General features: G+C 47.9%; 1 protein-coding gene across 1 annotated transcript in view; it reads right to left on the bottom strand.

The window, feature by feature from the left end:
* The window catches only part of PSMD7 (proteasome 26S subunit, non-ATPase 7), a 43,247-nt gene that overhangs the window by 5,745 nt on the left and 14,106 nt on the right, over positions 1 to 23,396 (bottom strand). Inside the window, exons 5-6 of the mRNA XM_033943048.1 lie at positions 22,884 to 22,964; positions 15,405 to 15,496 (exon numbers count right to left, since the gene is read on the bottom strand). Coding sequence (XP_033798939.1) covers positions 15,405 to 15,496; positions 22,884 to 22,964 — 173 coding nt within the window. The remainder of the gene's footprint in view (positions 1 to 15,404; positions 15,497 to 22,883; positions 22,965 to 23,396) is intronic.

The raw sequence follows: 23,396 nt of genomic DNA, 5'->3' as shown, positions 1-23,396 counted from the left end.
CTGGCTTGGGTGCAACTCTGGTCTCCTCCTTGGATTTCTGTTAGGTCCTTGGATGGCCCGGTGCGGCTCTGTCTTTGAGGGAGGCACTGCTCGGATCTTGTGCTTCCAGATGTTGCGGAGTCCCTGGACTTTTGCTGGATTTCTGTCTTCGGAGCTCCTCACTCTTCTGGCTCGCCTACACCTTGGGACTCCTTCTTGGATTTTGCTGGGACCTTGGTTGGACTTCTGTCCTTGACGGGGGTGCTGCTCAGCCTCTGTGCTTTTTGCTATAAGCTGTCTCAGTGCCCTTGGTTTTGTGGGGCTTTCTTGATTATTGAGGGTGTCCAGGGCCTCTCTCTACTCCTAGGCGGCCTAGGCTGTTTTGGATGGACGGTGGCCTTGATTCACCCTCTGGAGCGGGTGTTGTTGAGCTTGTTGCCTGGGGTGTGGTGCGTGCTTGGGGACGAGCGGTTGGAGGTGTGTATGATGCGATGGGTGAGGAGGGGGGGAGGGGAGTTAGAGTGGGGGTTGTGTGGTTCCTGTTGAGTATGTGATTTGGGGTTTGTGGTAACCATCCTCAAGGGATATATGGGGGTGGATGGAGTCTGGGATTGGGTTCCTTTGGGTCGGGGGCCCTTCCTGGGCCAGTGAGGCCTTATATGAGGATGTCTTGAGATTGGGAGATGGGTTCTAATTCTGCAAGGTCGCTCTTTGGGGTTTGTCTAGTTCTTTTGCTATTTTGGGGGGGTTTCTGTGGAGGGGGGCGTCTGTAGTGATTGGGTTCCTGTGGGGACCGGAAGGGTTGGGGTGGATGGGATGGGAGGAGTCTAGTGGGGTAGGACTGGTCTGGTTGGGTTTGGGGGTTGGGTTGGGGTGGGTGGTGGGTGGGGGGGGGTTGGTTTTGGGGGGGAGGGGAGGGTGGGGTGGGGAGGGTTGTTGTTCTTGTTTCGGGGTGATTGCTGGCACTGGCTTCCGCATGGCTGTGGCCTTAGGAGGGGGGCTTGCTGGGACGCCTCTTCCTTGGCTTTTGAATTTTTTGATTCCTTGTTGGGTATTTTTGTTTCATTTTTATGTCCCTTAAGTTATTATCTTGGAACGTGGGGGGCATTCATTCCCCAATAAAGCGACAGAAGGTGCTTCGACAGCTGCGGAGGAGCCGGGCGGACGTGGCCTTTTTGCAGGAGACGCATTTGACTGCTGCGGAGCATGCCAAACTGCGAACCTGGTGGGTGGGGGATGTCCTGGATTCCCCTGCGTTGGGTAAGAAGGCTGGAGTGGCTATTTTGGTGGGTAAACATCTTCATTTGGTGGTACGGACTGTCATTAGGGACCCGGAGGGTAGGTATGTGATAGCCTCGGTTAATTTGAACTCTAAACCTTATATTCTCTGCAACCTTTATGCTCCCAATAGCCCGGGCGTGGGTTTTTTTCATCATTTAGCAGACCTTTTGTCGGTCTATGGAGATGTTCCCCTGTTGGTGGGGGGTGATTTCAATGAGGTGGCGGATCCTCTTTGGGATAGATCGTCTGGGGTGGGGAGGGAATCTCGGAAATCTGCTACTGGAATTGCGATTCTTTGTGCTTCCCTTGACTTGGTGGACGCCTGGAGGGTCTTGCATCCCTTGGAGAAGGATTTTACTCACGTTTCTCGGGCCCATGCTTCCTTATCTCATATAGACTATATTCTCTGCTCCCGCTCTTTGTTTGCAGAGATTGTGGAGTCTACGCTGGGGCCTATAGAGGTATCGGACCATGCTTGGGTGGCATTGGTATGGCAGTTATCTCGAACGCCGGGGACCCCTCGTGGTTGGCGCTTTCCTTGCCACCTTTATCGTGATAGTAAATTTCATGAACATCTGGTAGCCCGGTGGCGCTCTTTTCAGGACACAAATGCAGCTCATTTTGGTACTCCTTCGTTGGCTTGGGAGACGGCAAAGGCGGTCCTTCGGGGTGAGATTATTTCATATGCTAGTTTTCAGCGTAAAGTGCGCCAGCGAGAGCTGCTTCGGCTGGAGAGACTGGTTTCTTCTCTCCGTCGACGCTACGGCACTACCCAGGCACTCCCGGATAGGGCTAGATTGCTGGAGGCTCAGTGTTCGCTTAATTCTCTGTTACACCAACACGCTCGTCGGTCTATGGAGCATTATAGGTATCATCTTTATCGTTTTGCGAATAAGAGTAGTAAATTTCTTGCAAAGCTGGCTCGACAGCAGCGGGGTAGTTCGCGTATTGCTGCTCTGCAGACGCGGAACTCGGAGATAGTGCATACTGATGGAGACATCAACAGGGAGTTGCGGGATTTCTTTGAGAACCTGTATGCTGCTCCCTCTGACCCTCTGCTAGATGGGGGGGTATATTTGGCTGGTCGGGATCTCCCGACTATTTCCGCTTCCTCTCGGGTGCAGTTGGAGGCGGAGTTTACTGCAGGGGAGATTGAGCGGGAGATCCAGGCTAGCGCTTTGGGTAAGTCTCCTGGCCCGGATGGGCTACGTAGTGAGTTTTATAAGATCTTGCGAGCTGAGGTGGCGCCTTTGTTGGCTTCGGTATTTAACGAGGCGGTCGGATTGGGGGAGCTTCCTCGCCACTTGAATGTAGCTCAGATTATTGTTCTGTTGAAACCTGGGAAGGATTCGAATAGACCCGAGTCGTACAGACCGATCTCTTTGTTGAATTTTGAGGCTAAGCTTTTTGCTAAAGTTTTGGCCACCCGTCTTGCCTTGGTACTCCCGAGTCTTATTTCTGATCAGCAAGTGGGCTTTGTGAAGGGCAGCGCGATTGCTAAAAATGTACGCCGTATTTTGGCGGCGTTGGAGCGGACTGCACAGGATCAGGTGCCTTCTTTGATAATCAGCTTTGACGCCGAGAAGGCCTTTGACCAGGTGGATTGGGGCTTTATGTTTGAGGTCCTGCGAGTGTACGGTCTAGGCCCATGGTTCATTCAGGCGGTGCGGACTCTTTATGCAAACCCTGTGGCCCGGGTGTGGGCCAATGATACCCTTTCTGATCCCTTTCCAATTTGTAGGGGTACTCGCCAGGGATGCCCCCTTTCACCTTTGTTATTTGTCCTGACCCTGGATCCTCTTATTCGGGATGTGCAGGGTAACCCGGACATCATGGGAATGGTCGTGGGGACTCATCACTTTAAACTGGCGGCTTTTGCCGATGACCTCTTGGTCTATTTGACGGATCCTCGGGCCTCCCTCCCCGCTCTTTTGGAGTGTTTTCGTGAGTATGGGGATTTTTCTGGTTTCCGTTTAAATAAGCAGAAGTCGGAGGCTATGGCGTCTCCGGACTCTTTGCGGGTGGAGTGGGGGCCGGAGTTTCCTTTGCGCTGGGCGGGACCCTCTTTTAGGTACCTTGGTATTTTGTTGTCTATGGATGTCTCCGCGCTCTACCGTTTGAATGTTGATCGTTTGTTGCAGGAAACTAAGGGGCTTTTACGGCGCTGGTTGAATCTTCCTCTGTCCTTGATGGGCCGTGTTCATCTTTTTCGCATGATTATCTTCCCGAAATGGTTATTTGTCTTGCAAACGCTTCCTTTCTTTCTTTTGAAAAAAGATATCCTGGGTCTTCAGAGACTGGTGATTTCATTTTGCTGGGGGGGTAAGAAAGGTAAAATGCATCGCTCTTTTCTTCAGGGGTCCTGGGCACAGGGAGGATTGGGTCTTCCCTCGATTCGTCTGTATAATTTGGCCTGCTTGCTTCGGCATGTCCGGGATTGGCTTTTTCTTAGCTCTCAGCATACCGATCGGGAGCTGGAGGTTGACTATTTTTTTCCGTGGGCTCTGCCTTATCTTATACAATGGGATGGGAAGGTGCGGTTGGGGCCTGGGGCCCGTAGTTGCTTGGTGGAGCCGCTTCGTCGGGCTTGGAGATGTGTTTCTCAGTTGTGGGGTCACTCGCCTTTTAGTTGTGTTCTGCTGCCCATAGTGGGCAATGCGGCATTCAGTCCGGGACAGGAAAATGTTGCTTTCAAACGGTGGGTGAGGAAGGGGCTCCGAACTTTGGAGCAGTTTCTACAGACGGATGGTAGCGCTGTTCCTTTTTTGACTCTCCAGGCGTCCTGGTCTTTGGGTGCGACGGATCAGTTTGCTTATATGCAGCTTTCGCATTATGCAGCCTCCTTGCCCAGGGACTCATTGACCCAGTCTTTTGCTATCACTTTACGCGACTTTTTCTTCGATGCTCAGTGGGATTGGCTTTCTATCTCTCAATTTCATCGTAGATTGATGGCTTTGCAGCCACGGCGGGATTATCAGCGGCTTTTGACATCTTGGGCCCGGGACCTGGGATGTCGCCCGCGGGTGGCGTCCTTGGCTCCTCTGGTGCGCCGGATACCTCGGGTGGTGCAGAGCGCTGAGCTCCAGGAATGTCACTTTCGGGTTTTACATCGGGGATATGTCTCTCAGCAGCGGGCTTTTTATTTCGGATGTGCTCCTACGGCTATTTGTCTGAAATGTCACCAGGTTGCTAATTCTTTGGCTCATGGGGTGTGGTTGTGTGCATCTATTTCTGCCTTTTGGATGGAGGTCCGATGTTATTTGGAATCTTTGGTGGGTTATCGGCTCCCCTCATCGGTGGAAGGGACTATTTTTTTGGCAGAGGGCTATTTGGGCGGACTTTCTGCAGGTGATAGCCTGCTCATTCGTAAGGGTTATATTGTGGGAATGAAATGTATTCTTGCTCATTGGCTTCAGGACTCCCCGCCCACCATCTGGTATTGGCGCAATAAATTGCATCTTTTAATGGTCTGGGAGTCCATGTCCGCTCGGTTTTCTGGATCTCGGAGCAAGCTTTTTCTGTCCGTTTGGGCTTCTTATTTGGATACTTTGCCCCCTATGATAAAGAGCCAGGTGGTCAATCGCTTGCGGAAGCCAGTTGTCCCCGTATTGCCAGTGGGTTGAGGGAGGGGGTTTGGGGGTGGGGGGTGTTGGGTTGGAGCGGTTGGGGGGTTGTTTCTAGTTTGGTTTTGGAGGGCTCCAGGCTATCAGAGTACAGGCCTGGACTCTCACTATTATCTGGGATTTCTAGTTGGGTGCTACCATGATATTCCGTATTGAGGCATTGTACTGTGAAAATAATTGTGTTCTCTCGGTTCTGTGTATATCATTCATGTTGGTGAATAAAAAAGTTTATATAAAAAAAAAAAAAAAAAAGAGGACTGTGAAAATTTACAAAGGGACCTGAACAAACTAGGAGAGTGGGCGAAAAGATGGCAGATGAAGTTTAATGTAGAGAAATGTAAAGTCTTGCATGTAGGAAATAGAAATCTGAAGTACAGCTATATGATGGGAGGGCTGGTAATGGGTGAAAGTACCCAAGAAAAGGACTTGGGGGCAATAGTAGGCAACACAATGAAGCCATCAGCACAGTGCACAGCGGCCTCTAAGAAGGCGAATAGAATGCTGGGTACTATCAAGAAAGGTATCACAACCAGAACGAATGAAGTTATCCTGCCGTTGTATCTGGCGATGGTGCACCCGCACCTGGAGTACTGTGTCCAATATTGGTCGCCGTACCTTAAGAAGGATATGGCGATACTCGAAAAGGTCCAGAAAAGAGCGACACGATTGATAAAAGGTATGGAAAACCTTTCATATGCTGAAAGATTAGAGAAACTGGGGCTCTTTTCCCTGGAAAAGGAGACTTAGAGGAGACATGATAGAGACTTACAAGATCATGAAGGGCATAGGGAAAGCGGAGAGGGACAGATTCTTCAAACTTTTGAAAACTACAAGAACCAGAGGGCATTTGGAAAAATTAAAAGGGGACAGATTCAGAACCAATGCTAGGAAGTTCTTCTTCACCCAAAGGGTGGTGGATACCTGGAATGCGCTTCCAGAGGGTGTGATACGACAGAGTACGGTATTGGGGTTCAAGAAGGGATTAGATAATTTCCTGAAGGAAAAGGGGATAAAAGGGTATAGACAGAGGATTACTATACAGGTCCTGGACCTGATGGGCCACCGCGTGAGCGGACTGCTGGGCATGATGGACCTCTGGTTTGACCCAGCAGAGGCACTGCTTATGTTCTTATGCATATAGATCTCATGCATATTCATTGGGGAAATCCTGAACACCCGACTGGATTGCGGCCCTCGAGGAGGGACTTTGAGACCCCTGCTCTAGAGCAACGCTCTGTATAGGAGAGGGATAACTTATATCAGAGCTACTCAATTCTGGTCCTTGAGGCCCACAAGCAGGCCAGATTTTCAGGATATCCACAATGAATATGCATGAAAGAAATCCTCTCATGCATATTCATTGTGGCTATCTGGAAAACCTAGCCTGCTTAAAGACCTCATGAACCGGAACTGAATAGCCCTATCTTTTGCTTTGCCTGCCAAATGAATTAGTTGTTATAGCTGCTTCAATGAAAGCATGCTAAAACAGCAGATGAAAAATCAAGCCCAACAAAGTACACGTGGAAAGAAATAAATTTGCCAGTTTTCTTCCCTTCCTTGGTGGAGAGGGCAGTAATACCCTTCACTGTGGCAATCAGGGTGAATAAAAAACAATGATAAATAAAATATTTGAGATTTTAAAAAATTGGATTATTTAAATTTTAAGTTGGATTTTTTTTTTAAAATATATATAAAATGTTTTTGTTGTTTTTTTTAGGAAAAATTAATCTAAAGATAGTTTTCTATTTAAGATACATTATAGTCCAAAAGTTACTCATCATGAAATAAGGATTCGTTTTTAATTATGTAGCATGAGGTTATATGTTCGATTCAGTTTTTTTGATAAATGAATTCCATTAACCCATTCATAATGTCATAGGCAATTTTTCTCTCTAGAAGATATTATCACAGATGCTTGGTTTTGCATTTCTCAAACTGTGACTTTATATCTGAACAAATAACATGCCAGTCGAGATAAAGACCTTAGCTGCATTATTCCTGTGCAAATCGATGTACACAGAATCAATTCCTTACCTCTTAAGTGATAAGTCTACATATCTGCACAAGGAAATACCCCCCCCCCCATTTTACACAAAGCCACGTTAGGCTTGTGGTATTAGCCTATGAGCATCGGAGCTAATACCACCAAGGCCAGCGATAAAGTCTAATGCAGCTTTGTAAAAGGAGCCCTAAGTGTGAAGAGGGAGGGGCAAGCACTAAAATTGAAAGTGAAACCTTTTGAGCAAAATACTCCACAAGTCTTGAGATCTTTGTTTGTCATAGCCTGAGGTTTATATTATTCTTTCCTTGAATGAGAAAACCTATGAGAGCAGGCTGTAAGAGAGACCCAGTATGGGAATATTTTAATGAAGTTCCTCTGCTATACAGCGCTAATAAAAGCAAGAAAGAACTTCTATGGTGACAAAATCTCCAGGTCCAACAATCAGAGCAGTACACTATTCAACATCTGGCGTTCCCTAACCTCCAAAAGAGACCCCACCGTGCTCCCCTCCTCTCCCTCAGCCAATGTTCTAGCAAAATTCTTCAACGATAAGGTTTCTTCCTTGAGATGCTCCTTCCCTCCTTCAGTCTCCTACAACTCCCTAGTGCCCACTGCCACCCTAATGGTCTCCAACCCTATCCCAGCTGACAGATCCTGGACCACCTTTGAGTGCGTATCTGAATCCCTGGTCCTCAATCTCTGCCTCAAACTGAAATCCTGTAATTGCTCCTTGGACCCATTCCCCTCCTACCTATACGAGAACATTCCTGCTCAGGCTATCTCCTCTATCACCAATCTCATAAACTCCACCCTTCAGTCGGGTCATTTCTCCCCAGAAATGTGTCGTATCGCCTTGACCCCACTACTGAAAAAAATCTGACCTTGACCCTTCCATACCATCCAGCTATCGCCCAATTGCAAATATCCCTCTCCTAACCAAGATGCTAGAGTCCATCATTTCTATCCAACTCTCATCATACTTAGAGAGATTATCTATTCTTCTACCCTATCAATATGGCTTTCATCCTAACTTCAGCACCGAATCCCTACTGTTTTCCCTGATTTCTAGGGTTCAACAACTTCACTCTCGAAACAAGTTCGCCGTCCTCCTACAATTTGACCTTTCCGCTGCTTTCGACATTGTCCACCATGATATTCTTGTTTATCAACTCTCTGAGATAGGCATCAACTCCACAGTCCTAGATTGGTTCTCTAAATTCCTCCGCTCTCGTTCTTACATTGTTAACATGAATGGCACCTCATCCTCCCCCTGGAAACCGAATTGTGGAGTCCCACAAGGCTCTCCACTATCTCCTATCCTTTTCAATATCTATATGTCCTCCCTAAAACTCCTCCACCTATTCCCCCTTGAAACAATTTACACTTATGCAGACGACATCCTCGTCCTCCTTGAGACCGATTCGAACCTCACCGACCTGTCTAAGAACATATCCTCTTGTATAATGAATCTACAATCCTGGGCCCACACTGTGCAAATGAAATTGAATGAGTCCAAAACAAGACTTCTTTGGCTTGACCCAAAACTAGATCACCTACCCACCTCCATCCCACTACCCTCTGGCTCCTCTCTGCAGCTTGAGTTCTCGAGCAAGGTCTTGGGCGTCATCATTGATTCCACATTATCCTTTAATGACCACCTCCAACCCTTGGTAAAAAAATGCTTTTTCAGCTTTCACATGCTGAGGAAAGTTAGATCCTGCTTCCATCAAAAACATTTTACCCTCCTTGTCCAATCCATCATCCTTTCCAGATTGGACTATTGCAACTCTATCTACTTAAGCTTAACTAAGAAAAACCTCCACAGACTCCAACGGATTCAGAATGCCGCGGCCAAGCTCATGTTCGCTAAAAATAAATTTGACCATGTCTCCCCGCTCCTGGCCAAGCTCCACTGACTTCCGATAATTGCCAGGGACCACTATAAATGCGCCTGTTTAGCTTTCAAAATCCTACACGGTATCCTACACGATGGGAGTGATCATCAGTGCAGACATGAAGGCTGCCAAACAAGTGGAGAAGGCCTCATCCAAGGCGAGGCAAATGATGGGATGTATCAATAGAAGCTTCGTCAGCCGCAAACCTGAAGTCATAATGCCACTGTATAGAACCATGGTGAGACCTCATCTAGAGTACTGTGTGCAATTCTGGAGGCCACATTACCGTAAAGATGTGCTTCGAGCTGAGTCGGTCCAGCGAATGGCCACTAGGAAGGTCTCTGGACTCAAGGGTCTCTCATACGAGGAAAGACTGGGCAAATTGCAGCTGTACTCTCTAGAGGAGCGCAGGGAAAGGGGTGACATGATTGAGACTTTTAAGTACGTCACAGGTCGTATCGAGGTAGAAAACGATATATTCCTTCCCAAGGGGGCACCCACTCAAACTCAGGGGAGGGAAATTTAGAGGTGATATCAGGAAGTATTTCTTCACAGAAAGAGTGGTAGATCACTGGAACAAACTTCCGACGCAGGTAATCAAGGCCACAAGCGTGCTCGACTTTAAGAATAAATGGGACATCCACGTGGGATCCCTACGTGGGTCAAGCAGCACTCAGACTTAATGGGGTGGGTCAGTAGAGTGGGCAGACTTGATGGGCTGTAGCCCTTTTCTGCCGTCACCTTTCTATGTTTCTATGTTTCTATCCTCCCTTCCTTTATCCCTCTTTCTTGGAATTCCTCAAACCCTAATACCACCAGATCCTCCCACAAATTAAAACTATCCTTCCCCTCGCTAAAAGGCATTTCCCACACAGGAAAGCTAGGGACCTCCCTCCACTTCAAAATCACTGAGCTCTGGAACAACCTTACCTCCCCTCTTCGGAACTTGAGCTCTCTCCAAGTTTTCCGCAAACATCTGAAAACCTGGCTTTTCTCAAAAAATGTAAGTCTCCCTCCAACTTAGGAATCAAGGAAACTCATATCTTGGCATCCCAAGTCCTCTAAATTTTCTTCTCACTTCTACCTCTAACCCTCTGTAGTATTTCCTTCCTATTTCTTCTCTGTAAACCGTGCCGAGCTCTACGAACGTGGAGATGATGCGGTATACAAACCTAAGGATTAGATTAGATTAAGGCAGGCAGGCATACAAAATGCAAACAAAAAAAATGTAACAACAAAGAAATGTAAGGCTTGGTGGCCCAAATGAAACATCATGAGAAGTGCTTTGATGAAGATGACAACAGAAACACGTTTGAACAGGCAGGATCTTCAGGTTGGTAAATATTTTGATTTCATCATATTAAAGACTACTTAAGGAATTGTCATTATTTGAACAAAAATATATTTCTAACCTAATCCACAATTTGTGAATCATACTATACCAACAGGATTCAAGGCGATTTACATCTAAGAAGCCGTATAGTTAACAGGAAAATACAGAGGCAATTAATATTAAAAAGTCATCACCGGATGCTAGGGTCCATCTTGGGGGTTAGCGCCGAAGAAAAGGATCTGGGTATCATTGTAGACAATACGATGAAACCTTCTGCCCAATGTGCGGTGGTGGCCAAAAAAGCAAACAGGATGTTGGGAATTATTAAAAAAGGGATGGTTAACAAGACTAAGAATGTTATAATGTCCCTGTATCGCTCCATGGTGTGACCTCATTTGGAGTATTGCGTTCAATTCTGGTCTCCTTATCTCAAGAAAGATATAGTGGCGCTAGAAAAGGTTCAAAGAAGAGCGACCAAGATGATAAAGGGGATGGAACTCCTCTCGTATGAGGAAAGACTCTTCAGCTTGGAAAAGAGACAGCTGAGGGGAGATAGGATTGAAGTCTACAAAATCCTGAGTGGAGTAGAACGGGTGGATTGATTTTTCGCTCCGTTAAAAATTACAAAGATTAGGGGACACTCGAAGTTACAGGGAAATACTTTTAAAACTAAAAGGAGGAAATTTTTTTTCACTCAGAGAATAGTTAAACTCTGGAACATGTTGACAGAGGATGTGGTAAGAGTGGATAGCGTAGCTGGTTTTAAGAAAGGTTTGGACAAATTCCTGGAGGAAAAGTTCATAGTCTGTTATTGAGAAAGACATGGGGGAAGCTACTGCTTGCCCTGGATCGGTAGCATGGAATGTTACTACTCCTTGGGTTTTGGCCAGGTACTAGTGACCTGGATTGGCACCGTGAGAACAGGCTACTGGGCTTGATGGAACATTGGTCTGACCCAGGAAGGCTATTCTTATGTTCTTATATAATAAGAATTATACTAAATCATATAAAAAATCCCTTTTTTATGAAACCCTATGTAATTAACTTCAGTCCTTATTTGAACAGGTAAATTATTGCAGATTGTAACAGCATAAACAAAAGAGGAGTTAAAGTGTCATTTATTCTGTACTCCTCTAACATGAGGATAATGTAATAATAAATTACCTAAAGAATTGAACAAGCAAATATTCCTCTTTTGGGCAGTACTGAGTGGCAGGGAATTCAAAAAGTAACATAGTAAATGACAGACCTAAATGGTCTATCCAGTCTGCCCATAAGTTATAACCATTAAAAAATACATGATTAGATTAACTTGTCTCTTCTTTGATATTTCTGGGCCGTAGACTGTAAAGTCTGGTATTGCCCTGGGTTCCAGATGCTGAAGTTGCCGTCCAAGCTCACTCCAGCCTATCCAAACGTCCTGTTGTTTGCAGGACATCTACCGAAAAGTCTGGCCAGAAACATCCTCCTGTTCCAAGTTAGTGGAGTTACCTTTGATGCCCACCCTAACCGAATCACCATATATGAACACAGACCGTGCAAGTCTGACTAATACCGGACTTAGTTCTTTAATTTACATCCTTTTTTTCTAATTAGAGATCTTCTCTTTTTATCCCACACTTTTTTGAATTCTATCACCATTTTCCTCTCCATCACTTCCCTCGAGAGGGCATTCTAGGCATCTACCAGCCCCTCTGTGAAGAATTGCTCCTAAGTCTTCCTCCTGGTAACCTCAACTTTTGCCCTCTAGTTTTATCATTTTTTCTTCTCTGGAAAAGATTTGGTTCTATATTAATACCATTCAAGTATTTAAACATCTGTATCATATCTGCCCTGTTCTTCCTCTCCTCCAGAGTAATACTAAATAAGCAGAAATGGTATCAATATAAAATAAATTCCCCTAAATAAAATGTCAATGCTGTTATCATCAACCTATAAGATTCTGGAAACTATCCTTTAAGATCACCATTCTCCTGTTCTACAGTTTCAGAGTTATCTGTCCAGGATAATGTTTCAGTCATATCATATATATCACCATAAATAAGTTTGTGATAAAAACAAACCAGATTAGAAAAAGAGGTAATTGAAGAAAAATTGTCCAGTTTATTCGAAAAACTTCTTTTCATCTGACTGAATCTCACACTTCATTAATACGGTTGAGACACCGCGACCAGGATACAATCTACCTAACAGAGCAGATGTTGTAGGGAAACTTCTGGATAAAGTGTATGACAGAGAAATGGAGCAATGTGCAAGAGATCTAAAGGGTAAAATTGTTAACCTAAGTCTTGATGGGTGGAGTAATGTCCACAATGATCCTGTTGTATGTGCTTGTATAACAACAAAAGGGAATGTCTTTCTTGCAGAAACAACTGATAACTCAGGAAATGTACATAAAGAATACTTAAAGGAAGTAGCACCAAAAGCTATAATACAATGTGAACAAAAATTCAAATGTCTAGTACTGTACACAGTTTAATCACAGACAATACTGCAAATGTATCCAAGATGAGAAGAAATTTAGAAGATCACGAAGAGAATACCAAGTTAAAAATATATGGATGCAGTGCTCATTTGCTGCACCACTTAGCCAAAGACTTCAGTGTCCCAGAAATAAAGAATAATGTTATTGAAATTGCTAAATACTTCTGTAACAATCATTTTGCAGTAGCAGCTCTGAAAAGAATGGGACGAACATAAGAATTGCCGCTACTAGGTCAGACCAGTGGTCGATCGTGCCCAGAAGTCCGCTCACGTGGCAGCCCTCAGGTCAAAGACCAGTGCTATAATTGAGTCTAGCCTTACCTGCGTACATTCTGGTTCAGCAGGAAGTTGTCTAACTTTGTCTTGAATCCCTGGAGGGTGTTTTCCCCTATAACAGCCTCTGGAAGAGCGTTCCAGATTTCTACCACTCTCTGGGTGAAGAAGAACTTCCTTATTTTTGTACAGAATCTATACCCTTTTAACTTTAGAGAGTGCCCGCTCGTTCTCTCTACCTTGGAGAGGGTGAACAACCTGTCTTTATCTGTTAAGTCTATTCCCTTCATTATCTTGAATATTTCGATCATGTCCCCTCTCAGTCCCCTCTTTTCAAGGGAGAAAAGGCCCAATTTCTCTAATCTCTCACTATACGGCAACTCCTCCAGCCCCTTAACCATTTCAGTCGCTCTTCTCTAGACCCTTTCGAGTAGTACAATGTCCTCCTTCATATACAGAAAAGCCTGCCCGCAACACCAAGGCCCCAAATGCGGCATCAGACTGAGCCACCACACCCACTGTAAAATTTGGTAAAGGTATGAAGAAACGACCAAGTGAGGATTGGGGGGAGAAGGGAAACAGGTGCTGGGCCCATGTGGTGGGTGGAGTGGTGTTGGAGGGAAGGAAAGGTACCAGACCCACACCTGGGTGCTGAAGAGAGGGGTTAGAGCTGTTGGACCCATGGGAAGGGAGAGAGGTGCAGGACCTGCAGGGAGGAAGAGAGAGAAGGAAAGGGAAAGAGAAAAGCTGAACCAAGGGGATGAAGGAAGAGTGAGTAAAATATTGAATATAGCAGACAGAGGGAGAAAAGAGAATGTGAGAGACACACTGGTGTAAGGGAGTAAGAGGACAGAAGCTGGACACAGGGAGATATACAAAAAGAGGGAAGATGGTGGGGGCATGGCTGTGAGCATACGAACAGGGACAAAAATGGGAATGCTGCATGGGGGTGGTATATGGACACAGAAGAGTAATGCTAGATATAGGAGGGTATATGGACACAGGGAGAAGATGTTGGGCATGGGATGTGGGGCCTTTAGGAGGAATTGTGTCTCCCAATCCCTTGTGTTTCTTCATGGCTTGGGTGTGTCTCCACCTGTCTTCCTTCAGTGGTTCTCCACAAGTCTTCAAGACTAGAGTAGTATGAGGTAAAAATTTCACCCATACCAACCCTTACCCACTAAGATGCCCACAGAAATTAATGCTATTATTTGCTTGCTTGCAGCCCTCTGTTTCCTCCAAATCTCAATAGCTTCCCATAGTTTTTCTGGATGGTATGCACTATTCAACCAATGAATGTTCCAAGCGTCACTCTAGTGCTCCAGCTGCCTCTTTCTGTACGTCCCAAGGCTCATTCTCTCTTACCAAAGGTTTTGACTACACTTCCCAACTGCCCCCATGGCAACTTTTTTCATCCCTGCAATCCTCATTTCCATGCAGCTCTCTATTCGAGATGCACCTAGCCACAATGAATAAGCATGAGATAGATTTACTTAGAATGGAGGTAGCGCATTTAACTCTTCTATTCATTCTGAATATCCTAAAAACCCAACTGGTTGGTGGGTCCCAAGAACTGCATCGAGAACCTCTAGCCTTGTCCGATTGACCCTGGCCACTGAACTAGCCTCCAGTAGGCAGCAGGGCAAATATTAAGCTTGGAAATTCCAGCTGGCTGTGTATCTTGCTGTTCTTTGGCTTTGTTCCTACATATGAATTACATTCCTGTTTTCTGCCTAGGGACTCCTACAAAAAAAAAAGTACAACTTCCCCACAGTTTTGTATATAGTTATTGTCAGGTTAGTGAAGACTAAAAGCCCCAGCCAGCTCTTCTCACAATTCAAAGAAGCTGTGAAGTTTAATACTATTGCAGCCAAAGTAAAAACATAAAAAAAAATCTCTGATGCTCCCACTGAATCTCTGAGTATTTCTGTTTTTTGTTTTTAAATTCTTTATTCATTTTAAAACTGACAAACAAGTGATTAATATTAAAACATTACAATACTAATAAAATATACAGCACTTGACATTCTTATACATATAATCCATTAAAGTAGAAATTATAACCCTTTCCCCCCACCCAACAATTTTCTCGCACTATAAGCTTCAACTGCAGCTTTGTAAATCAAAATTTCTCAGGTTGTGGTAAGAGCGGAAAGCGTAGCTGGTTTTAAGAAAGGCTTGGACAATTTCCTGGAGGAAAAGTCCATAGTCTGTTATTGAGATAGACATGGGGGAAGCCACTGCTTGCCCTGGATCGGTAACATGGAATCTTGCTACTCTTTGGGGATTCTGCATGGAATGTTGCTCCTATTTGGGGTTCCAGAATCTTGCTAATCTTTGAGAGTCTGGAATTTTGCTCCTCCTTGGGTTTTGGCCAGGTACTGGGGACCTGGATTGGCCACTGTGAGAATGGGCTACTGGGCTTGATGGACCATTGGTCTGATCCAGGAAGGCGATTCTTATGTCCTTAGGTACGTTTAAAATAAAAATTCAGGAATGGATCAAAGTGCTACGTAACAGAAGGTCCTCCTTACCGTAACAAGTGCTCAACTCCAACCTCCTCTGCCTCTTCTGCACCAATTTCACTGGTTACATGTTCAAAAGTTTTGGAAGTGGGAGTCCCATCCTACAGGGATTACAAATGAGAACAAGGTTAACAGAACATTTGATCTAAGTCATGGTGTCTGTTCTTTGCAATGGCTGAGGGATATCATTTTTGGGGTTGTTTTTTTTTTTTTGGGGGGGGCGAAATAGGTGCTATGTTGGTTTAATTCTCCCCCTTATCACCTTCAATGGCATCAGGTAACACGGAGTGATGATCTCAGATTGGGGAAAGCTGATTCCCAGGTATTCATTCCCAGTCTCAGGGAATTTGTTTTTGTTTATCAGCTTTCTGAACTCTGCACATATTTTAGGTTATGTGACAATTATTTGGAGTTAGTGGGTCTCATCTAAGAGATGATTGGCTTATAGACAATTGATCCTCTGAATAAGGAAAGAGGAATTTCCAGGAGTTCAATAATTTAGGTGCAATATTAACTGCATGCTAGAAAGTTCAAATTACAGGTGGTCAAAAATACATGATTCAAACTATCTGCCTAAAAAGCCCATTTCCACTCAATGGTACAGTAATCCAGGCCAGTTAAAAACAGGTTTATCTAGTCTATAGTACAAGTGTTACAATTAAGACAAAATTCTGCAGCATATTTTTGTAGAGTTTTTATCCAAGCATCTCTCCCCAATAAGAAACGGGGATAAGTTTAAGATGTTACTTCTGGGGGAGCAGCTCATGAAAATTCTGTCCAGTCCAGGCTTTCCACACATTTTTTGTGGCAGTGTTTTAATATCTGCCATCTGGTCATAATGTGTGAATTTGTAATCTGTGTATGAGGACCAGCCTCCTCATCTTCTTCCTTTTATGAATGATCCAGTTGTTTCTTAACATTTATTTAGGTATTTATATACCACCTAGCCAGGTTATCTAAGCGGTTTACAATCAGGTACTCAAACATTTTCCCCGTCTGTCCCGGTGGGCTCACAATCTATCTAACGTACCTGGGACAATGGAGAATAGTGACTTGCCCAGGGACACAAGAAGCAGTGTGGGCCACTCCTTCCTCCATGATAAACAGACTTTTCTCTCCTTTCCTATTTTAATTTAATGGTGTTCTTTTTGATCTTTTATTGCTAGTCTGTAAACCACTTTAACTTACCAGATTAATCAAGGTCTCTGCTCATCATTTCTACACCTCGTAGGGCTAAGTCACTGGCCAGAGCTATTTCAGTAGTGGGTCCAGTGATATGGAATGCACTGCCTCAGGAATTAAGACAAAAGGTTCAAAAACAAGGTTGGGTTTCTATTTTATCATTGGTTTAGTCTGGTTGGTTTGTTGTTGGGTATTTTTTTTTTTTTTTTAAATAATTGGTTGTTGTCACTTAACCATTTATTGCCCCAAGGACAATAAAAACAGGCTGTGAGCCCACTAGAGACAGAGAAGGTACCTGCAAATAACAAATGTATGGTAAACTGTTTTGGTCGTAGCACAGGAAAGCACAGTTACTTACCGTAACAGGTGTTATCCAGGGACAGCAGGCATATATTCTCACATGTGGGTGACGTCATCTACGGAGCCCCGATGCAGAAGCATTTTCAAGCAAACTTGATTGAAGATTTAAGTTTGCTCTGCTGCTCCACGCATGCGTGCCTTCCTGCTCCACTAGGGGGTGCATCCCCTCGTGGTCTCCAGTTCACTTAACTAGCCAAGAAGCCAACCTCGGGGAGGTGGGTGGGTTGTGAGAATATATGCCTGCTGTCCCTGGATAACACCTGTTACGGTAAGTAACTGTGCTTTATCCCAGGACAAGCAGGCATGATATTCTCACATGTGGGTGACCTCCAAGCTTACTGCAGAGGGATGGAGGGAAGTTGGCAATTTAAGCAAATAGATTTCGCAACACCGATTGGCCGAATCGGCCATCGCTTCTGGACAGGGAGTCCAGACAGTAGTGGGAGGTGAAGGTATGAACCGAAGACCATGTGGCAGCCTTGCAGATTTCCTCAATAGGTGTTGACCTGAGGAAGGCTACGGAGGCTGCCATCGCTCGGACTTTGTGTCCCGTTACTCGACCATTCAGCGCGAGACCAGCCTGAGCGTAGCAAAAGGAGATGCAATCGGCCAACCAGTTGGACAAGGTGCGTTTGGAAACTGGGTGACCTAACCGGTTTGGGTCGAAGGACAAAAACAGTTGTGGGACTTTCCGGTGTGGCTGAGTGCGTTGGAGGTAAAAGGCCAACGCTCTTTTGCAGTCAAGAGTGTGGAGCGCCACTTCTCCGGGGTGAGAGTGGGGCTTGGGGAAAAACACAGGTAAGACAATGGACTGATTGAGATGGAAATCAGACACTACTTTAGGTAGGAACTTTGGATGGGTGCGGAGTACCACCTTGTCGTGATGGAATACCGTGAAGGGTGGGTCCGCTACCAGGGCTTGTAGCTCACTAACCCGCCGTGCGGACGTGAGTGCAAGTAGGAAAATTACCTTCCAAGTGAGGAATCTTGGATGGCATTTGTCTAGGGGCTCAAATGGAGGTTTCATTAGTTGAGCCAGAACCACGTTAAGGTCCCAAACCACCGGGGGAGGTTTGAGAGGGGGGTGGACGTTCAGCAGGCCCTTCATGAAGCGAGTGACTAAGGGATGGAGCGAGAGGGCTTTCCCTTCCAGGGGCTGATGAAAGGCCGCAATCGCACTGAGGTGTACTCGAATGGAGTTGGTCTTTAGTCCGGAATGAGATAGTTGAAGTAGATAGTCAAGGACCAGGGGGACGGGGACCGACACCGGGTCCTGGCTGTGGGAGGAGCACCAGGTTGAGAATCTGGTCCACTTTTGGGAGTAGCAGGTTCTCGTCGAGGTTTTTCTAGAGGCCTCCAATATCTCCTTGACTGATTGAGACACGGGGAGAGCAGTCAGGGGGAGAGAAACCAAGCATTCAGATGAAGAGATTGAAGATTGGGATGTAACAGTGAACCCTGACCCTGTGACAGTAGAGAGGGAAACAGAGGCAGAGGCAGTGGATCTCTGACACTGAGTTGAAGTAGAAGGGAAAACCACGGCTGGCGTGGCCAGCGAGGGGCAATCAGGATCAGGGTGGCTTGTACCGTTTTCAGGTGGACAAGCGTCCGCAGTATCAGAGGGAACGGCGGGAACGCGTACAGGAACCTTCCCTCCCAATCGAGGAGGAAGGCGTCGGCCTCGAGCCGGTCCGGGGAGTATATCCGGGAGCAGAAGAGAGGCAGCTTGTGGTTGTGAGGGGACGCGAACAGGTCTATTTGAGGCGTCCCCCACCGTTCGAACACTCCTCGTAGGGCCTGAGAGTGTAGTGACCACTCGTGTGGCTGGAGGAGGCGGCTGAGTCTGTCCGCCAGGCAGTTTTGTTCTCCTTGTATGTACACCGCCCGAAGGAAGGTGTTGTTGGAGATTGCCCATTTCCAGAGGCGCAGGGCTTCCCGGCAAAGGGGCCAAGATCCTGTGCCCCCTTGTTTGTTTACGTAGTACATCGCTACTTGATTGTCGGTTCGGATGAGAACCACTCGGTCGCGGAGCAGATGTTGGAAGGCTACTGCTGCGAGGTAGATGGCCCGAAGTTCTAGCACGTTGATGTGGCAGCGGCGGTCTTGTGCTGACCACATTCCTTGGGTGCGCAGGCCGTCCAGATGGGCTCCCCAAGCGTACTCCGACGAGTCCGTGGTGAGTACCTTGCTGTGGGGTGGGGTGAGGAAGAGCAAACCTTTGGAAAGATTTGAAGAGTCGGCCCACCAGCGGAGCGATCGTTGCAATGAAGGAGTCACTGTCACTGAGTGGTCGATCGGGTCCCGGTCTTGACGCCATTGAGACGCCAGGGTCCATTGAGGGATTCTCAGATGGAGGCGGGCGAAGGGTGTGACATGGACGGTGGAGGCCATGTGGCCCAGGAGGATCATCATCTGTCGGGCTGATACTGAGGTCAGCCGGGAGATCCTTCGGCTCAGACTTACTAACGCCTCCAGGCGCGGAGGGGGGAGGAAGGAACGGAGACGAACCGTGTCCAGCGTGGCCCCGATGAACTGTAGGGACTGCGAGGGGCGTAGTTGAGATTTTGGGAAGTTTATTTCGAACCCCAGACTTTGTAGGTAGGTAATAGTCTGTTGGGTCGCTGAGATAACCCCTTCTTTGGACGGGGCTTTGATTAGCCAGTCGTCCAGGTAGGGGAATACCTGGAGGCCCTGGGAGCGTAGGGTTGCTGCTACCACCACGAGGCACTTGGTGAAGACCCGAGGTGATGATGCTAGTCCGAAGGGGAGGACTCGGTATTGTAGGTGCCAGTCCCCTACTTGGAAACGCAAAAACTTGCGGTGAGCGGGGTGCACTGGGACATGTGTGTACGCCTCCTTGAGATCGAGGGAGCAGAGCCAGTCGCCCTCGTCGATCAGGGGGTAGAGTGTTGGTAGTGAGAGCATCCGAAACTTTTCCCGTACCAGGAATTTGTTGAGGCGTCTCAAGTCTAGTATTGGGCGTAGGTCTCCCGTTTTTTTCGGTACCAGAAAGTAACGGGAGTAGAAGCCCTTCCCCCGTTGGTCGGGGGGGACCTTCTCCACTGCTCTCAGGCGAAGCAGGTCTCGAGCTTCGGAGAGGAGTAGAGGTAGCTGAGTCCTGTTGGGAGGGCAATTCCTTGGGGGGTTGTCCGGGGGAATGGTCCGAAAGTTGAGAGAGTACCCTGATGAGATCACGCCAAGGACCCATGCGTCCGTCGTGAGTTGTTCCCAGCGAGGGTAAAAGGCTTTGAGTCGACCTCCGATGGGAAGGTGGTCTGGGACTATGGCGGAGGGGGCCCGCCCCCTTCCGCGTGTCCCGTCAAAAGGACGGGGATGGTTTGGTGGTCGCGGGCGGTTGGGACTTGGGCATGGCCCTGTGATGGGCTTGCGGACGTCTGGGTGGGGGCCGCGAGAAAGCAGGGGTGGACTTTTGTGGGTAGCGGCGCGGAGGGGCCCTGTATGGCCTGGGCGCTGGCGGTTTGGGCTTTTGCCGGACAAGGGAGGCAAATGAGCGTTCATGTTCGGAGAGGCGTTTTGTCGCCGCCTCGATAGTGTCATCGAACAATTCCTTTCCCACGCAGGGGAGGTTTGCTAACCGGTCCTGTAAGTTGGGGTCCATGTCGACCAGGCGCAGCCAAGCTAGTCGGCGCATGGCGATAGCGAAGGCTGCTTCTCTGGAGGAGAGTTCGAAGCCATCGTAGGCCGCGTGGAATAGATGAAGGCGCAGGTTGGAGAGGGACTCTAAAAGCAGGCCGAACGTTTCCTGTCGGGAGGCCGGTAGGTCAGTCTCAAAGGCTCTCAATAGTCCAATGAGGTGTTTGAGGTATGATGTGAAGGTGAAAGTGTAGCTTTGCACCCTAGAGGCCATCATTGCGTTTTGGTATAGTCTCCTGCCGAACTTGTCCAGGGTTCGGCCTTCCCGGCCTGGGGGTACCGCTGCTGAGACACGGGACGGGTGAGCCTTTTTCAAGGAGGATTCCACCAGCAGCGATTGGTGGGAGAGCTGTGGTTGCTCGAATCCCGGATAAGGTACTGTGCGGTACTTGGCCTCCATTTTGGAGGGTACGGCCGTGACCATGTAGGGGGTCTCCAGGTTCCTGAAGAAGGCCTGTTGGAGTACCGGGTTAGGTGGTAAGCGGAGGGACTCTCTGGGCAGTGATGGCATATCCAGCTCCGCCAGGTACTCCTTAGAGTATCTGGAGTCGGACTGGAGATCTAAGTCCAATGCTTGGCCCATGTCTTGGACAAAGCGAGTGAAGGATGGGCGAGATGTCCCCGGAGCCCCGTGCGGGGTCAGGGAACGAGACCTTTGCCGGGTGGAGAAGGATAAGGAGGCTTCCCTCGAGTATCGAGGTTCATGCTCTGATCCATGCTCCGAGGTTGGGGAAGCACTGTGAGAGTGTTCCGGGGTTGTCGATCTTCGGCGTCTCGAGGAGCCCCTCGGAGACGATGCCGGGGTTAGGGGTACCGATCGATGTCGGGTTGGTGACCTCGATCCGGACTCCCTCGGAGAATGCGTCCGAGGGGGAGTTCGGAGGATACGCGGGTTGGAGAGTGATAACTCAGCCACCCTTAGTGGTCCTGTACGAGGTGTGGGGGAACGGCCTCGTAGGGTTGGTGAACCTCGGGCCTTCTTGGAGGTACGGCGGTTCGAGGTTTCTGTCGTTCTAGCCCGACGTTTTGCCCCTCGGCGGTCCGCAGAGGGGGAATGTCTCGGGCGTCTCGGCGAGGAGTCCGAGGAGGATGGGATGCGGCGAGGATTGCGCACCTTTCCTCGAGGTTGTTCGGTGTGAGGCTCAGGTTGGTCTGGCGCATTCGAGGTCGAGGCCGATTGAAATTGGGCTATTGCAGCGGACAGCTCCGACGTGATCATCGCTCGGAGTAGGTCCTGGAAGACGGGCACGGACAGCATCGAAGGCATGTCCCCTGCCTCTGTGCGCTCCACCGGGGGCGACCTCGTATCAGAGTATTCCCGTGTGGTGGAGGCACGGCCCGAAGGCTTGGAGGGCTTAGACGGGGCTGTAAGCATGGGGCTTCCGCCATGCGTCGCCGTTGTCCCCGAGGCTGGCTTCTTCGCTGTTACAGAACCTGAAGAGGGAAGAGGGGACTTACCCGGAGCCGAGGCTTTCTGTTGTCCCGAGGACTTCGGGGTCGAGTCTCGAGGCGATGCCGAGGTTTCCGGGGCCGAGGCCAGGGCCGACCTCGAGGCCGAAGTGGGGGGTTGGTCCGGGGTGAAGAGATCCGCCATGCGGGCTTTTCTTCGGCGGAGGGCCCGGTTTTGGAAAATAGCGCACTGGGGGCAGGAGTCGGTTGGATGAGTCGCCCCCAGACAAAGGATGCACCGGCGATGCGGGTCTGTGAGAGAAAGAAGCCGCTTGCACCGGGTGCACTTTTTAAAGCCGGTCAAAGGCCGGGACATTAAATCGAAAGTAGCCGCGGCTCGATTAGCCACGCGGCCACGGGGACCCGGAAGCCTCCGGGTCGTTGAAAACGAAGCAGGAATCAAGTAAAAAGGTAAGGAATTCGCGCACAGCGACTTAATCGTGAAAAAACAAGAAAAAATCGCGGTGCTAGAAGGCAGTTGGGGCAGAGCCTGAAAAACACGTCTTCTAGGCTCGCGGAAAATTTTGAACTGGAGACCACGAGGGGATGCACCCCCTAGTGGAGCAGGAAGGCACGCATGCGTGGAGCAGCAGAGCAAACTTAAATCTTCAATCAAGTTTGCTTGAAAATGCTTCCGCATCGGGGCTCCGTAGATGACGTCACCCACATGTGAGAATATCATGCCTGCTTGTCCTGGGATAAGGTGGTTTATCAAATCTATGAACCTTTTATTGTTTATGTGATTGTACATCCACGTGGCAATCAACTAAGAGATTTTTCCCCAAACTGACAGGCTGCATGATTTCAAAAGCACAATGGGTAGAAATGAACAAGTAAACTCACATCATGAACTTCTTCCACAGAAATATAAGCTTCTGTAGGGAGCCCGAGATCCTTTGGTTTCACATCAATGATCACTAGCACCTGGAAAAGAAGACATCTCTCAAAGCACAGCTCGACTGAAGTCACCTTGTCTCAGCACCACTGGTAAAGCCTGACCAAAACTGAATGTTCCCCTCATTCCCTCCCCAGCAGCAGCTCCCCACCCATCCCACCTATAGGCCCTCCATGGACTTACCCCTAGAAGCCCTGGTGGTCTAGTGGCCTTTTCGGCAGGGAGGGGGGGGGGCAGAACTCCACTTGTTCCTGCACCATACTGTTCCTCTAGTACAATGGCATCTGCCAGAGGACATCCAGAAAGTATTGGCAGCCACTGCGTCAGAGCAGTGGCACCAGGCAGGAACAGGTGGGGTTTGTTTCTTCTACTACTATTAATTATTTCTATAACGCTGCTCAGAGTCAGAGTAAGAAAACAGTCCCTGCTCGAAAGAGCTTACAATCTACAGGCAAGACAGA

The sequence above is a fragment of the Geotrypetes seraphini genome, chromosome 4 (genome assembly GCF_902459505.1).
Source record: "Geotrypetes seraphini chromosome 4, aGeoSer1.1, whole genome shotgun sequence".
In the NCBI taxonomy this organism is placed as follows: Eukaryota; Metazoa; Chordata; class Amphibia; order Gymnophiona; family Dermophiidae; genus Geotrypetes; species Geotrypetes seraphini.
The sequence above is the reverse complement of the archived record's forward strand: the minus strand, read 5'-3'. Positions and strand labels throughout refer to the sequence as shown.